Source organism: Perna viridis, chromosome 9 (genome assembly GCF_037379345.1).
Source record: "Perna viridis isolate PV_CMFRI_1.1 ecotype Kerala chromosome 9, ASM3737934v1, whole genome shotgun sequence".
Taxonomy (NCBI): Eukaryota; Metazoa; Mollusca; class Bivalvia; order Mytilida; family Mytilidae; genus Perna; species Perna viridis.
Window position 1 is genome coordinate 41,790,291 of NC_142453.1, and position 18,781 is coordinate 41,809,071.

Here is an 18,781-nt window from a genome sequence, read left to right on the forward strand (position 1 = left end):
TTGATTACTCTTTAAGACCTTAATACGGCAACTTCCAGGTATTTACCGATATACGTTATGTTCATTTGTTGCGTTTAACTCAGTTCACTCTTTCGTTGTAGTTAATGAATAGATATAACCAACTACAAACTTAGTCATCACTGATTTGTTTTATTTGTAAAATAGATGCTGTATTGGTTTTCTAAATTTCTTGCATGTTACTTTAAACTGTGTAATTGTTTCCTATTGTTGCATCCGGTTAAAATATTGTTCCAATATCTGACTAATTTCTCCTTTTCAGATACCGTAAATATTGTTTGTCCAAAGTAATTATGAGTATTTCCTGGACGCTTGAATGTCCCTTCGACATTTCTAACAACACAAGATAAATCTTCATTTGTAACTATAATTTTAAGGTATTCCAGCACTGATTTCAGTACAATTTCCGTATTCTGTTGAAGAGTGTCGTATCTGATGATTTTAAGTGGTCCCGAGTATTGTAACCAACGACTGTTAAATGTATACCAACGTTCCATCTCTTCATAGAGAAAACTTTTCCATTCTACAATGAATACATATAAAATAGAAATGATCGGAGGTAAATAGGCTTAACGTTTTGTTTCTTCTTCGTGTATTTTTTGCAAGATTTTCAAAACCACTCAGACAAATACAGTTGAATTTCTAAAGAAATTCAATACAATCGAATAAAAAATCAATTAAGCAATCAATCCAATTTAAGATAATATACTGGCCATATAGTTCAAAGGCGCATGCCGTAAAATTGTGGATTTGTATTTTCATATTACATGTACGAAGATATCCTAATGTTTTTTGGATACCTTCAATAATAATAATAATTTAAAAAAAACAAAACAAAACAAAAATAATAAAAACAAAACAAAACAAACAAAACAAAACAAAACAATAAAAAAAAACAACAACAAAAAACAAGAAACAAAAACAAAACAAAACAAAACAAAAACAAAACAATAAAAAACCTCACCAAATCGTCAAAAATACCAACCTAACAATTACAGTATTTGTAGTGTTAATTACCTATTTTAAAATGTATTTTTTGAGCGTGTCCTAGGTGTCCAGCGCATCTTCTGTTAAATTCTGCAAGCAATGCATCCTCGGGTTTCCTAATTAAGAGAATCCCCTTGTCGAATTTCTGTAAAGTTTCGTCTGTTGATTCGTGTGTTTTTACTGTCAGTACAGACCGATTGCTGATTCCCTCGCCTGGAAAACCATAGTACTTTAATCCTAGGTCCACATATTCACTTCCGGTGGCAATACCTGAAACACATCAGTAACAATCGACAGTGTCAACAAGTAAGAGTCAGGCTGATAGTGACACCCCTAATTCTTTCTTCGGTACTTTCTTTTAATTACTAAAGCGCATTAAAAACACACAAAAAAATGGAATTGCTAAAATAGCGTGAAGAGAGATAAATGTTTATAGTTAAGAATTAGGAGCATAAAAATGGCGTGAACTCCCTTGTGCATTTCTATCATTTTTTTAATGATTTCTTCACACATCGTAGATCTGCATTATATGACGATGTCTTCAAAGATGCATTGAATGTATAACAGTAATAAGAATCTCCGCAATATTACCTGATGTAGCACTATTACTATATAAGATCTTTCGATTTTTTCATGGATTTTTAATTTATTATCGCGTGACTGTTACATTGTATAATCAGTAGAATAAACACAGGTGAACAGATTTGGCACGCAAGTATTGCTCGTCAACAAAGCGTTCAAAGTGCGAATCTCAAAACCGTCCACTCTGTTAAATTGTCGTGTAAGATGTACCAAGAATATACACTTGTATTATCAACTAAAGTAACGGAATTCTTTTTAAGAGATGACATACCAGTTGCTTGTTGTAACAGATGGCGTAACCACGTGTTTCCTGAGCCGGGGTAACTAGCTAATGATATCAGTGGTAAAGGCTTAGAAGACAGACCAATTGGTCTACAAGTCTTAAACTTGTTCAGACGTCCAACATACAAGGAACCATATGTATGGATGAAGTGACTTGGTCTTGATTTAGATAACTGGTGAACAGTCAAAATATTAAAGAAGACAATGACGGTTACTAATACAGCACAGACGTAGGACTTTGCACATCTATGGCTCCGAACCATGTGGTACCACTCTCCTTTTTAAAACCTTTAAGCACAGATTGAAAATTAGATTTTTTTATTTAAACTTTCTGAACAATCTACCTGTAATTTTTTAGATTTGTGGTAAAAAAGAATTGTCTCTGACATTTGTAGGTTTGAAATGCCCTCAATGAACAGGTTTCTATTAAATATATTTATCAAAATTTGGAAAAAATGTACAAATAACATATTTTAGGAGTACCATTTGCGCCGCATTAATATTATTTAACTTTCATTATTTATCAAACTTGCTCAATTGAGTGATTTTAAAATGTCTGCAATTGAGTTCACAGAATAAAATAATAAGTGGTGCAAACCTACAACGGTCGCAAATAATTTGTTGTGCAAGCGAACTCAAAATTGTCGCAATCGGACATCCCCTGAAATTTTGGGCTTAGTTATCTCCCCTTTATGTAGAGAATCATAGGTGATCCTGTACTTTATAATTTGTAAAATATACTTGAAAAATTAATCAAAACTCGTGTATTTGCTAATAAAATCAGCCTTATAGTTCACAACTTTGAAACTGAGCGGACCTAAAGCTTTTTAGAGATGTTTATATAAAATATTATCCAAGTGCTCAAGCACTAAATCAATTAAGACTTTCAATCTATGAAGCCCAATTTAATCTTGAACGGATTCTACAAAAATAGTAAGGTGACTTCCCTATTTAGAAGAATTTCCGAATTTCCTTTTTTCAATGTATCAGGGAATCTGAAAAAAGATTGAAAAGGGGAGATAACTCAATTACAAGAAAATGATCAAATATCAAAAATATGGCAATATTTCATGATCAAGCTCCATGTGGTATGTTTTTTTTTAAATTTTTTAAACGAACTATTTTTTGGACAGATACTTCTTGGTATTAAAATGCAAATAAAGAAACTTTATTGGAATTTTGATTCGAATTCATCGATTTTTTTAGAGACCAAACATTAAAATTTTAGAAAAAAAGGTGGTCTGACAATTTTCCGCCTATCTCTGTAAATAGTCGGGTGATCCTCTATTTCCTACCTCAATAGCGGGATTTGACTAAATGTATGTTACAGGATATATTTATTGTTTTATTTATATTTAAAATGTAGTGTATGCTAAACACATAACAACAATAAAGGCGCTGGAGTATTATTTCAATTTGCATATATTCTGCATATATACTACTCAATCTAAAGGAAATGTGAATTCATTTCAGGGCATAATTCCCCATTTTGGACCCTGACTTATCAGAAAATGAGTCGGGTGACCCACTACTTTCTTTTCATTTTTGGAAAAATAGGTAAAAAGTTGTTCAACATATATCAAAATAAAGAAAACGAAACTCGGGCTTCATAAATCAAGGAGCCACCTTTATTAAAAAATATAATATGTAATACGATCTTAAAAAGTGAAAAAAATGACAAATTCATGTATTTCATTACGAGAGTATTTGAATATTAGAATACATAATGATTGATGTTTAAAGCGAAATACTGAACCAAACTTCTGACGTGTCATTAAAGTTTGATCGAAGAGAGTTGTGGAACCTCATCCATCCAAGCCAGGGTTTATGAGTCCACATTTGCTCCCTCAACGAAGGTGGACTCAAAACCCTGACTTAGGAGGATGGTGGACCCCCCGCCAAAAAATCAAATCAAATCAAAACCAAAAACAAAAATTCAAAAAAACAAAAACAAAACAAAAATAAAAATACACATGTACTAAAATTAAAGGACCATTGTTGCAAAAGAATTGCTAAGGTTTTTCCCATGAATATTACTTAATCCCAGTGTTTCAGAGTAAGAATTATCCAATTTTTAGAGTGAAATGTAAAATAAAATAGAATAATAAGAAAAAAAATCATTTTCTCATCGAAACTCTGAACCAAGTATTCATTGTTTTAGACGTCCTAACTGACACGTCCAGCTGTGTAAAACATCAACTGAAATATGAAGCGTGTATCTTTTACATGTGTACTTATGTTGTTACACATATTTATTTGGTATAGAACTCAACTTGATTTCAGATTTTCAGATTTTGAAAACAGATGATTGCAGAGCATGACATTATTGTATTAATACTTAGCATAAAAATTGTAAGTAGAGATATTATGAAATTCGAAGGGGTTAATTGGCTTAACTTTTCACGCCTTCCTACAGGTAAGAATACGGAGAACACACGCTGAAGTGTAATAGTAACTTTCACGCCTTCCAACAGGTATGAATACGGAGAACACACGCTGAAGTGTAATAGTAACTTTCGCGCCTTCCCACAGGTATGAATACGGAGAACACACGCTGAAGTGTAATAGTAACGTTCACGCCTTCCCACAGGTATGAATACGGAGAACACACGCTGAAGTGTAATAGTAACTTTCACGCCTTCCCACAGATATGAATACGGAGAACACACGCTGAAGTGTAATAGTAACTTTCACGCCTTCCCACAGGTATGAATACGGAGAACACACGCTGAAGTGTAATAGTAACTTTCACGCCTTCCCACAGGTATGAATACGGAGAACACACGCTGAAGTGTAATAGTAACGTTCACGCCTTCCCACAGGTATGAATACGGAGAACACACGCTGAAGTGTAATAGTAACATAACGTCATTGAGCGCAGTGTTAAGTTGAGAAAATGCTCCGCCTGACAAGTGTCTGTGATCTGTTATGGTAGTTGATATATATGTTAGTATTGAAGACAGAAAGAAAATACTGCTTTTTTCGGAATTTATCGATTTAAAGCAGGAAGCGTTTCCTCGAGTCTCGGACTATGTTTATAGTATGATAATTTATGCAACGAATTTCTGTACAAAGGCTTTAGTCATTCTCTTGGGAATACACCATCATACTTCATTTACGACACAGGGATTTCAATGATTTAGAAATACATTTTTTTTTGTATTAAAGTGAAGGTTCGCGCTTTACGCTGTAATCATGGTGACATGCACAAACTTCTAGTTAGCACTGACCGTTTCCTTCTGGAATTTTATGTTAAGATTTTTTTTTCGGCTAAAGCGCAGGAACTAAAAAATAAATTTTTGAACGTCTACAGTATTAAGTTATGGGGGATATTGATTTTTTTCCTGTCAATGGTAGAGTGAAACAAAATGCTCAAATTTTGAATATTTTTTTTAATCCAATCAATAATCTAAACTAGTTTGTCAATTATTTGTAAAACAGTTGCAGGTCTTTGCTTTGAAAGCTTTCCCCTTCTAATGTACATGTTAAGACCTTTTGTTTGACATACAACATCAAATAATCCCAGTCCCCCCACCCCTACCCTCAATGCCTTACCAATAATGACATCGAATCACTTGAATCTACTAATATACTAAATTATTTTATTTTCAATCGAGGGCCAGGCGATTTCATCTTTATGTATTTAAGCATTGGATATCATGGTGTTTTGAACCTTTCCCTACATTTAGTGAAACATGATCACGCATATATTTGTCAATGTTTGTCATAATTGAGAACTATATACAACAACGCTAGAAAGAATTACTTGAGGTCAACAGCTTACACTACCAAACTTATCAAAAAATGATTTCAAACATTAAGATAAAAAGTTTAATTGATAATACCCTCCATATTAAAATCATTATTAAATATTATTTTAGGGATACCAGATCTACACATAAAACTTTTCAAAACCCAATTGAGGCATTATGTTAGCCATGAGTTACTTAACAGAAGCGAGTCGGCATGTATAGCAGATCAAATATTAGTCGTTAAATGTATCGACGACGTCGTTTAATGAGGTATTTATGTTACATTTATCTATATTTCGATCAATTTCAAAAAGATATAGCCTCTAATCAACCTCGCTGTGAAACAAGCATTCACTGTTTCTGAAAGAAATTAAAAGCTTCACGAAGCATGATAAGACTGCAGCATGTTGAACACTGTTCCTTTGGGGCATATGTCGTCACAATACTAGGATTTGCACACTTAAGAATAGGGACATACAGTTCATTATGCAATTGGATAACCAGAAGTGTAGTCACAACTGATTTCGAAATATAGCACAAAATTTAAAATTAACTTAAAGAGGAAAAAAAGTTCTGCTAAACGGCGCTAATCAAAGACCCTTGCCTTCGATCTCTGTTACTGTATAAAAGAGTTGTAAATCTGAATGAAAAACGAAGGCAGCAATTTTTATAAGGAACAGGCGCGTAGCTGCACTTAATTTTGCCAATTTGTTTTTTTGGAGATAAAATACATCCAGGAGAGGCATAAATGATGCTCTAAAACGCTATCTCCGCGGAGCTTCGGGGGGGAGGAGGGGAGGGGGGCTCTGCCCCCTGGACCTGCTGGGGGCCTTAAGCGTCCCACAGATCCCTTGCCGTAATTTTGCCTACATTTCAATTTGGCCTCAGCTACGCGCCTGAGGAATCTAATACAAAAATCGAAATTGGACCAATAATACAAATGTTGATTTTTTGAGGGGGCGTGGCCCCTTTAGCCCGGCCCTTCAAAATCGAAGACTGTAAGAAATATCTGAAATCCGATTGAAAAACGCATGAAGGGATTTCCAGCAGCAATCAAATAAAAAAATCAAAATCTTTTTTGAAGTAGATTTTTTTGGGCGTGGTCCTCATTTCTCACCCTTTGACGGTTCAACATAAGTCTACCTTGTAAAACGGTTCAACATAAGTCTACCTTGTAAAACATTTACAACATAATTTCAAAAGTAATACATTGACAATTCGACCATCAAAGTCAGATCAACAATAAACTTTTTCTATCAATTCTAATGATAACACCAGTTTCCTCCTTTCAGCCTCTTATTTCAGAATGGGTTGGACAAAAACCTCCAAAATACTAGAGAGCCCTCCGCCATGTCCCTATGAACAATTTGAAATAAAAGAATAAAAAGATTGGATAAGTTTTACTGAAGTTTCCGTAAATAAACGAATGTTAAAGGCTAAAAACCACTAATTCCACTTCCCATAGGCTTCTATGCTAATTTCACAATATTCAATGGCTTCTCTAGACTTTACCTTAACTTTAACCTGCAGAGGACTATATATCAGCATGATTCTACATATGTCAGCTCACAATCCTCAGAATGGCATGTGGGGTTAGCAGACTTGCAGTGCAGTACTGGTCACCGGAAGTGAAGGGTCTATAAATAGCATGGGAAATCCCAGTGTTTTCACAAGATAGGGGTATATTTAAAAATCATTATGGAGATTAGGCTTCACATCACAAGAAGCAAAATGCACCTATAAAATGTTTTTCCTTTCAGAAACTGTTTAAATTTTTTAAATAAGATGAGAACTTTTTTCACAGCACTATGAGGAACAGGGGTAATTTCTGCGTAGGACTATTTTTGCGTACGTTCCAAATGCTCATTGGTTGAATTGGTGGTCTGTAACCTAAAGGACGCTAAAGATGCAGACGGCGACGAAGACAGATTGTTTCCATTATACTATCGAAAACACATCGCAGTCGTATAAAAACTTGCTTGAAAATTATGTCACTAGATATATCTTCCTGTGATGATAAATTCTATTTTAATAAGGCGACAAATTGTATAACCCTTTTCTGTGAAAACAAGAGGATCTCACGTCCTATTTAACTAGTTCATTCCACTGTTCACATCAATCGAATTTTGTTCAAATGTATGAAATCTGTAATACCCATTTGTCATCTACAGGAATACGAGCTGACGCATGTAGTTTTAGTTTTAGAGTAAAGTTTTAGTATAGTCAAGGGACACCATTTAAAATTTTGACATTAGCAATGAATCTTGTTGGAGAGGATTCCAAGCCTTATTTGGGTAATAATTTCATATTTTGCCTCACTGTTCTCCACTCGCTAGTCACTATCTTATAAATATTGTCCCGTTTTCTTTCTTGGCAAGTCGCTTGTTTATATATGTCTATGTTTTACCATTTTCATATACTCAGTAACACACAGGACTATAATCTACCAGACTGAGTTTATTTTTTCTTTTATTGCCGCCTTTTCAATCAAGTGGGTTAGGTTCCCATCGAATAATGTTTGTAAGACCAGGTATGTTGAAACAGCTCCCACATACCAAACTTTACTTCCAACAGAATCGATAAAACAAATTCAGCATATGTTACCTCCCAATTCCTTCGCCCGGCCCTTATTCATGCTACCCTCAGTTTTTTTTCCTCATGCATGCCCACAAAAGACGTCATTTTAAAAGACATCAGTTGGTGGTCTTTCATTTTAGTGACTGGTTGTTGAATGTCCACGGGTTAATAAAATGTAATCTCTTGTTGTGTCATTAGCAAGCAATACAAATCTAGCTACTATTCATCGATTAATTTGATGAAATATTCTTCTTGAAATATCTTCCAATGTTCCGATGTAAGCTAGCTGAAATAAATCAATCAAAACGAACTTATATTTCAGTGGTGGATCCCGGGGAAAAGGGGGCTAAGAATCACATTTGGTGAAATTTTGGGGAAAAAATTTTTCAAATGCCAGCCAGGACCCCCTTCTTTTCTAAATTTCTGGACCCACCCCTACATTATTACAAGTTTTTAAATAACCAATATTATCTTACCTGTTTAAATGGATAAAGAATCCAAGCACACTCTCCTGTTCATTCTTTAGGACATTACAACCCTACTACCACACTGCATCAATGTGATTAATGATAGATAGCACAGACAATGGTACGTGCTCATAGATAACATTGACATTATATCGTATTGAATTAATAGTAGATGGTAGTTTTATCTTCCAGCAGGTATATCATTCGGATGATAGTACATAAAACAGAATTTACATAGTAATTCATCAGGCTTCCGGTCGGGGTCATTTGATTATATACTGACAATAACCAATAATATATATATACAAGCTTGTATGAATAAGAATTTATGGAAACTTCCTTGATCTAGAATTGTGCTTTTCGTATTTATTATAGTATTATTGCGACTAGTCCAATACGTCTTAATGGCCTAGGCCACCGTGGATTTTTTGGCGCACTTTTTGTATTTTTGTATGTTGTATTGTATTGGCAGATTTTATCATATTTGGCTAATATTCGAACGTTAGTCAATAATACGAAATATCAAAATCCTTAAATTCTTTCTACATTTTACTATCAAACAATTGAAAGCATATGCAAGCTATAATTATCTTTTTAAAAAAAGCTCTGATGCGATTGTGAATTATTCAATAGTTACACAGGTATTTAAACAATGGTCTGTTTGATTCATGACACACCTGTAGCAAGTTTCAACACAGAGCCAAATCTTTTTTTCTTTTAATTAATCATTTGCACGTCATCCAATGGGATTGAAACCAGTCAGATGTAGATGTAAATTAGTATAGGAGGTGACATCTTCGTCAAAATTTCGCCCTCGTTTTGAGTACCCGGCAGAACCGTCAACAGCGCGTGAAAATACTACTCTAAATGTCGGATGTTTTTCCGATGTATCTCCGTATCCGCTGTGATGATCTAAAGCATCGAAAGCACTCGTCGCTACTTTCACAAATTCTGATTTTCGCGAAGTTATAGGAGTCTTGGAATTAAAGATGTCTCTTGAGTTTAAAGGTGTTGGAAATCTCTCATTTCCCAACATAGATGTCTTTGACGATGAGAATTCTATGGATTTGTTACTAAGAAACATTTTGTCTCCTTCTGTCAGATAATGCAGAAATACGTTCTCTATTGCAAAGTAGAAATGTTTCATGTCTATAGATGACTTTGAAACATCCATGAAGGTGACTCCATTTTCTCCTATTACCTACAAAACAGACAAATCGTTTTACAGGTGTACAGTGGAGACAAAAGTTTGGTTAAATATAAAAAAAAACAAACTAGAAAATCACCGGGGCACCCCCTTGCCGAATTTCTGGTTTCGCCAGTGTAAACACTTTTTGTTTAAATACTGACACACATACACACTTGTACAAAATATGAATCACTAACTTGTATAACAGTGAGTTGACCGTGACCCCTCTGACCTTGTTAAACTAGAATAGCCATTCATCTTTTGAATTAGTAATAATGGAACTTAAACTCTTGCTTTCAGTTGTTTAACTGCTTGAATTAAAGTGTCTATATAAATGGCCATAGAGTTTAAGCTCCATTGTAACTATTCAACAGGGGAGTTCATTTCGCAAAACTGGTGTTAACCTAGGGCTACTCCAATTCAACAAGGTCAGAAGTGAAAGTCAACCGACTGTAAGAATTCGTAAATATAACAAGAGGCTCCCAGGAGCCTGAATCACCTACCTGGTTGAATTTTGCCTTTCAAAGGCAATAAATTTAACAAGAAGTTGTCCAACAATTTTGACTGAAGAAGTCTATGGTAGGGCTTATCATATGGGTCATTTCAACAAATTGAAAGTTTCTTTCAATCTATCATTGTTTTTAAGATAATGACTGAAAACTGTTAAAAAAGTCATTTTTCCCCTTTCAAGGGCAATAACTCTTACAAGGTGTCAGGTCTCACTAACCACTTCCGGGTCAAATTGCCACCCCCTATGTAGTACCAAAAACACACTGAACCTAGATATATGCATTGTAAATACATTATTTGTGTGTATTCTGATCAAAAATAGTTAAAATAAAGCTGAGAATGTGTACTTTAAAATCATTTTTGTAATTTACTACAAAAAGTGAATGAATATCATATAAATGTGTGAGTAATTTGCCTCCATGCTGTCAGTTAGAAGAAAAGGTAAAAATGTTGATTTTCAGTTTTTTTTTTTTTTATTCAAGTAAATTTTGTGAAGAATTTCTAAGATCATCGTACCATTAGAATAAATTTAGAATAATGATTTTGAAAGCCTTCGTTTCCAAGCTTCGCAATGGTATGCAACTTTCAGGTGTCATTTGTCTTGGGAATTCACAGTGAAACATTGAAAATTACTAGTTGACGCTTACCCTACCGGTGCACCTGGTCCATGCTCCCAGTTTTTAGTGGAGTCCGAGTTGCTCATTTACTTTTGTTACTTTGTGTGTATGATTTTAGTTACTTTATGTTCTTTATTGTGAGTGTCTGTTTTCCATGTCTGGTCTTTGTCCCTGGATTGCGTTCTTTTGATTACCGCTATGGCCTTGGTTCCCTTGATTACTCTTTAACCTCATCTGACAAATTTTATCCCAGGCCTGTAGACTTTAGTAGTCTTAATAATAAGGATCATTTCAGCTATTGAAAGAATTTGGCTAAACCTAACGGTTTTGGAGATATATACATGTACGTAAAAACTACTGTCTGACCCCCACACTGTATGTTCTATTTCTAGTATCGGCTGCCATGTTTTTTGACGGATCAAAAATCCCCACTACAGTTCTATGCAGGATACACCATGGAACATTCGTACCATGTTTGGTTCCAATTAATCAAATAATGTCAGAGGAGGAGATTTTTGAAAGAAATAACATTAAAAATAGCAAAAATCGTTGAAAAAGGGCAATAATTCTAACATGGCTTAACGGATTAAAACCAAACTTTGACCAGAGATAGATCTTATCATACTGAACACCTTTACCCAATATCAGAATTTAGTTAAACCTAACGGTTTTGGAGATATATGTGAAAAACTACTGTCTGACCCCAATCTTCTGTTTTTAGTAACAGCAGCCATGTTTTTCGACGAATCAAAAATCCCCACATTAGTTCTATGCAGGATACCCCAAAGAACATTTATACCAAGTTTGGTTCTAATTAGCCGAGTAGTTTCAGAGGAGAAGAGTTTTGTATAATTGTTAACGACGACGACGACGGACGCCAAGTGATGGCAATAGCTCACATGGCCTTTGGCCAAGTGAGCTAAAATATGATGTTCACGTTATGATTTGTATACAATTCAATGGAAATACAGAAAGCAATACCTCGGCAACAGCTTGATCAGTTCCCACGTGTCGGATGATTAATGCAGTGTTCTCGTCAATACCGATGCCCCATTTCACTCCATTCGGGAGACGTTGAGTTTCATGCAACACCCTGACAAGACGCCCCTCTCTACCCTTTTGACTAAAATAGAATGTTGGGGAGCATATAATAATTACCACTGCAAGGGAGGAACTATTTCATTGAGAACTTGTCTTAATTTTCCGCGATTTTATGTGTTTATTTCAATTAAATATTACATTTAGTCCTAGTCAATCTGATATATCAAATATTCCATAGGCATTTCTGTCTTAGCAAATAAATCATTCATTAGATGTTTTGGATTTCCTTTACATGATTATGCAACACTTAAAAATTTTAAAGAAGCTCGGAATTGGTCAAAATTATCATTATTAAGGGAGGTCTGTAAATGTTTATTTAAGACCCTTACGTATTTATGAACCTCAACAATTCGATTTCAGAACGTCCACAATTCGATTTCTGGACCTCCAATTCGAATTATGGTGGTCCTGAAATCAACTTGTGGAGCTTCTCAGATATTTATGGAAGTCCTGAAATCGATTTGAGGAGATCCTGAAAACGAATTGCGGAAGTCCATAAATAATTAAAGACCTCCTTAAAAAATGATAATTTTGACTTATTCCGTACCTCATATATTTTACTGTTTTTCGGAGTGATAAAAAAAGTCTACTATAGGTAATCATTGTTGGATATATAATTATATACACTGAAATTACTTTCTATATGTTAACTGTTTTTGCATATAATATCTATGTATCGTGTTTAGATCACACCTTTTACGTCCTCTTTCCAGTAAAATATTGAATTGAAAATGCATATACTAAATGCTTATAAAACACAAGACTATTTGTATCGCGCTAGAACTCTAACATATAGGCTTCTGGAACAGGGTTATGTTGCTCCAAGACTGAAGTAATCACTACAGAAGTTTTGTGGTCGTCATCATGAACGCGTGGTGGATTGTTATGGTGTATCCATCTGCACCATGAAAACTGATTTATTCAACGGGTCATGGTTTTCCTTTCCTCGTTTGTCTACCCCGGACTGACTTTTTATGAGCAACTCGGCGGGTGTGTCTAGAAAAACAGAGGACGCTTACCCTACTGGTGCACCTGGTCCATGCTCCCAGTTTTAGTGGAGTCCGAGTTGCTCATTTGCTTCTGTTACTTTGTATGTATGAATTTAGTTACTTTATGTTCTTTGTTGTATATGTCTGTTTTCCATGTCTGGTCTTTGTCCCTTTGTAAATTCTCTTGATTACCGCTATAACATTGGTTCCCTTGATTACTCTTTAATTTCCATTGTCTTAACACATTTTGTAGCAGAAGCTGTCATTTTTGTTTATGCCCAATCAAATGCTATGCATGAATTAAAAATATAATCTGCTTTTCGTGAAAGTATAAATTTAAGGTAGATTTATCATGGTTGATATACGAACCTGAAATGAGCATCCAGTACGAAGCCATCGAGGAAACCTAGACCTCCACGTTGGTCGTACAGTAAGTAATCTCTGTTTTGGCTTGCATGTATCTCATACGGACCGTACTTCAATGTATCATACGAGTTACCGGCTACAATATAAAGATGCTATTCTGTACGTATAAGCTAGCAATTTTACTTTACTAGAGCTAATTTTAAAAACTAATCATGATCAATAAGTAATACCGGTTTTCTTTAAAACGTATATACTGCATTATTTCCATTTAAACCATAAGGTGCATAGGTTTGGTAACCCTTCTGCGTCATAATAACCCTTCAATAAAGGAAACTGATTAACACATGACTATGCCCGGGGACTGTGTAAACGCTTCAATGCTTTAAACCGTGTGTGTGTGTGAGAGACCCCAAATGACAGTCAAGGGGTTAAGAAACCCATCTGACCGTCATGTATTAGAAATACCACATATGAGTGCAAACCGGGTCTAACAGTATTGAGTATATATGTTGGCAGAAAACGATAATTAAACCAAGTATATCCTGCAAATGATTGGCTAACATTGTATTACGATAGATTTTTTGGGGGGATTTTATTGGTTTATTTTCACAAAGACAGTCGAATTATCTGCTAAAAGCAACAATATCCTAGCTTTATAATGCACGAAATGAAGGGTGTAACGGATATATACGGAAAGTGCTATAATTTTCAACTTTATTGTTATAGTGCAATTTAACAACAATTTGCGTGTAGTTAAGGGTGTTATTTTATTTTGCAATCTCAGGTTAAAGCAAATAATTATCAAGTTATTTATTCCACAATCATAAAGCCAACGAGTTTCTGAAACTATAGATATATCAGATCGTTTCCCTCCCTACAACATGACAACTAATGACATACATGTACATCCCTGTCCGATAATAAAAAGATGTGAAGTACCCACTCCTCCGCTGAAAGTACATACCTCCTCCCCCTGCATACATGTAACAGCTGGTGACACACAATTTCCTGTTCGGAAATGGAACAAGATAGTTCCGCTTTTGTATTTTTAATTTTCCCTTCTACAACATTACGAAGTACGAAATGCATTCCTCATCGTCGCTGGATATTTATCACAAGGGCCATTTTTTTCACAAAGTTAATAAAGATATGTTGAATTTGAATTTATATTTGTTTCTATGTTCCTTTCCTACAATATGACAGCCGAGGACGCAAGTTGTCTCCCTTGTTGGAGCTAGATATGATTACACTACTTACTTCCTCCCCACAGCATTACAGCTGAGGACATGCATTCCTCCCCAGCGCTGGAACCAGATACCACAATACCTTTGTTATACATGTCCTTAATGGTCAGTAGTGCTGGTGATGGTACTCTGTTCCGTGAGTAGAGACTTGAAAGTAAAAAATGTTGAAGAAAATTGCCCGATTTAACTATATTGCCATTAACGAAACGAAACCACCGAAAAGTCTATCGATTATAGTCCAAATCTCAAATTTGGCTAGGCAATGCTAAGAAATGTTTTTATTAGGAAAACAATTTCTAGAGAAACCACGAAATGACTAAATAAATCAAGCGATAAAAGTCCTAATTTTTTTGGCTAAATACTTAGAAAACATTTGTAATAAGACAATAATCAAAGTGGCCAGCCATTTTAAATTAGGTCACAAATTTTACGGAATACAATATATTTTTGACAAAACGGACTTAAAGTTAGTAATGGCAATTCGTTGGCTATTTTTATATTTTCTTTCCGCAAATTAAAATACGTATTTGTTAACTTCTAACCAGATGTACCCATTCAAAATGCTGAAAACCAAATGTTAAGTGCGTTTAAACTGCTTTTATAAAGGATTTCCAGGATTGTTGGACTTTCTCATCAGGAAGGTCACTTTTGTTTCGTCAGTTTAGTCACAATCTGCCGTGTTAGGGTAAACAACTATATAAAATGTTTTAAATGGGAACTATTTTACTATAATTCGGCAGATTTCAAGGAACGTCGGAACAAACGGTTTGCAATATGGCGCTCAGAAGTAAGAGGTTGAGGTATGCGCATGGAGAAACGGACTTCAAACCGCTTACACTGTAGGAGTAATGGCACGCGGATTCCCAGTTTTCCTGTTTTTTTTTTGTTTTTTTTTTGTTCAGTATTATAAAAATCTGACAGGAGGTGACTCATGCATGTCAAAAACCCACCAAATTCATATTTATTACTTCTTAAGAAGCAGTTCTGAATACATAATCAGTCTCAGTTTTTCATTTGATTGTTGCTCTTTTAAGAAAAAAATAATATAGAGATTGTACATGAAACTGGCACTTCGCAAGAGTTATCGTTTTTTTTTTAGATTTGATTTGGTTGTTTAGAGTGGGAGATAAGTGTACGATTTTCTCAAAAATATAGACCTGAATACAGAAAGGATCACAGTTATGCAAGTATATAGCATATGCAGACTGGAAGTAGCATTGTTTGTTCGGTGAGTTTTTCAACACAATGAATCACTTTGCTATTGACAGTGTCTGTTTTATATGAATTGGTGCTTAAGAAGTAAAACAGTGCAATAAAAACTAGATTAAGCTTACGCATCAATAATCCGTTCTGGTTCTCCACCGGCGAAATAAAAGCCTGTCTGTTGTCTTATCATGCTAATAACAGTAGGATCTGAGTTTCTTGAGTAGTCGGTCCAGGAGATTGGAATACAGTACACTGACCTTGCATGGTGTTGGTTAATGAAGACATTAGTATATTGTTTACAACTTGATGTGGGATATAATGTAGCCGCCACTATTACACCAATTTTGGCTACATTACTGCCTCCCTGCAATGAAATTATCAGAAGTTGAACAACAAGAACAACGCTTATTTATTCGTGTTCTATTCAGTGCTCATTTTTTTAAATTAAGAATTGGCAATAATAAAAGTGCAATAAACAAATATGCACATGGAAAATTTATGTTATTTTTCAATGGACAATTTTTTTTATCATAGCCATTTATTATTAGAATTAATTTTAAAACATGTTTTTATCTTTAAACAATGGAAAAGTAGCTCTGAATTTAACTGAATAGGGGGTGTGTCAATATTTTTTTATCCATTGAGATATAACAAGATTATTTTAACCAATCAGATTGCAGTATTTATCTCAAATCAATTTATTTAGAAATGTTGTGTACCCTAAAGTGACCTTCTTGCCGGGTTTCTTAATTGTACGTATTGCTAGGACAACTAAGTTAACTACTAAATCCCCATCTCAGGTGTTTAACAAGTGTCACAAAATTGTCTCCAAAGTATTGTGGTACTTGTTATTCATAAAGTTCCTTCAATCAGATGTTGATTTCCATATAACCGGATAAAAACGTAATATTTTTTTTTACTCTTTATACCATCATCACATTTTCACAACAAAAGGAAGACTGGAAACTTTAATTCAAAACTGCTTTTTATACAAATGACGAGGATTGTAGCAAAGATACATTGTCAAAGCCCACTAGTAATCTTTCTTGTTTGAAGATAATTATCTGTACAAAAACAAATATATACAGGTAATGAAACCACTTTGTTGAACTTTCTGATTGATACAAAATTTGTTCAGTTTGGAAGATGTCTTTTTTTTTTCAACAGACAGCAGAATCCCTATGGTTACCAGTTTTCTACCTCTATTTTCTGAACTTTTAAATGATTACTTAATCCAAATAAAAGAGACGAAAGTTGGCACAATCCTTTATTGTCAGCCTTCACTATGATTAAATAATCCATTTACCCAAAATGGTTCACACTGAGATTCATTTTGAAATTGACCAAATTAGAGAGCACTCAAACTATACGATAAGGATCTCCAACTGTCATAGATAACCTTTCTCTTCAAAAGTGCGTATTGAAAAAAGAAGGACTTTATTAGCACTCGCCAGGAACGCGGATGTCACCCTTGGTTTTAAGTTTTAGTTAGACTCGTGTTGTCCGGTTTATTTATTTCTGCTTTTTAGATCATTCGAGTTTTTATGTTTTTGTTTTGTGTGTGTTAGTTTTCATTTACATCATCGGTATTTCTATACTTCTTCATTTAGATATTAATCAGCATAATATAAAAACTTATCAAACTCGTGGTTACATAACTTACCGCGAGGTCAATGATTGTCTGATAGAAATGAGTATTATTATCGTTATAAATCCCTCCCCCTAAAACTAAAGTCCTCGAAGCAGCACCATCACAGCCTCGTACTAATATGGAAACAGCAGTAACAAAGAGGTAAAACCAGACTAACTGGTTGCTTGCTGACATAGTTCCGGCGAAGATCGCGTAGTAAAAGAACAGTACGTTGATAACAAGACCGTGACTACAGGGTTATAGGTCTACATAATATCCAAGGTTATCTATAATAGTTCATAGACAAGGTCATTGGTGCACTACTTTGCATTTCTCTCTATGCAGAAGTGTCAAGTGTAAATGGTATACTTTGGTTTATATAGTTCGAACATTGGGACTTGCATATAGTGTAAGTAGTGAACAAAACATTTGGATTTTTAAAATGCCCGATGGTGAAACAATTTCTCTATGTACCTAGTCCATGCCCCCAGTTTTTAGTTCTGTGTTTATGTACGTGTTATTTGGTTGGTTATTTCATGTTCTTTGTTGTGCACTTCTATTTCCTTTATCTAGTAGTTATGTGCTTTTTGGTATCCTTTTACTCCAGCATTGCTAGAGGTTGTCTGGCAAGCTATTTTTTGACTTGGTGCCATCCTTGAGGTATGGAGGAACGGAATTCCAACCTCTTACGTTGTAGGAGTAATAACCTTTCTAACCGTGTTCCCTCAATTTCCCTAGATAACATGCGTATACCCGTAAATGGTCTAGACCAACGAGCTGAACCTTACACTTGTCTCATAATCAGCACTGTTCCTGTCAGGACCATGATGTTCTTCTATACGGAAAAATACAAACATTTATTACAAAGGGATGATTGTACGCTTCTTCTGTTGTTCATTATTATTTGGACGGTAACGTACCTCTAGTTATTTTCTCTCGTCTGAATATAGCTGAAATATTGCTGCTCGGACGTTAAACCCCAACAAACAAACAAACAAAAGTTATTTTCTCGTATGTGCAACTATTTGTCTGATTTTCTATACACCTGAATAGTTTTTGCTATCAAAAACTTGTCAATAGTTTTATCTATTTTTTCATTGATACGAATGCATTAATTATTCGTAAATATGACTTACAGACATCAGACACGGCTCACGAATTCAAATCCAATTTAATGGTAATATTTCTTTTACATTGCACAAATGCGCATACTCATTTCAAAAGGGTATGGATCAAGGCATTAGAAATGACATTTTTCGAATGA

General features: G+C 34.7%; 2 protein-coding genes across 2 annotated transcripts; both read right to left on the bottom strand.

Moving 5' to 3' along the window:
• Positions 1–130: 130 nt before the first annotated feature.
• LOC148608580 (WSCD family member CG9164-like) lies at positions 131–8,815 on the bottom strand. The gene is made up of 4 exons (XM_088546399.1): positions 8,675–8,815; positions 1,859–2,157; positions 1,036–1,275; positions 131–541 (listed from the first exon to the last, which is right to left on the bottom strand). Exons 2-4 carry the CDS (start codon positions 2,130–2,132, stop codon positions 198–200), a joined length of 858 nt encoding a protein of 285 aa, XP_088402525.1. The 5' UTR covers positions 2,133–2,157; positions 8,675–8,815; the 3' UTR covers positions 131–197.
• Positions 8,816–9,196: 381 nt separating this feature from the next.
• Positions 9,197–17,754, bottom strand: LOC148608581 (uncharacterized). Its single transcript, XM_088546392.1, has 6 exons — positions 17,551–17,754; positions 16,016–16,251; positions 14,695–14,828; positions 13,441–13,573; positions 11,963–12,104; positions 9,197–9,866 (listed from the first exon to the last, which is right to left on the bottom strand). The coding sequence occupies exons 1-6, from the start codon at positions 17,710–17,712 to the stop codon at positions 9,402–9,404; spliced, it is 1,272 nt and encodes a 423-aa protein (XP_088402518.1). The 5' UTR covers positions 17,713–17,754; the 3' UTR covers positions 9,197–9,401.
• Between the last annotated feature and the right edge of the window lie 1,027 nt (positions 17,755–18,781).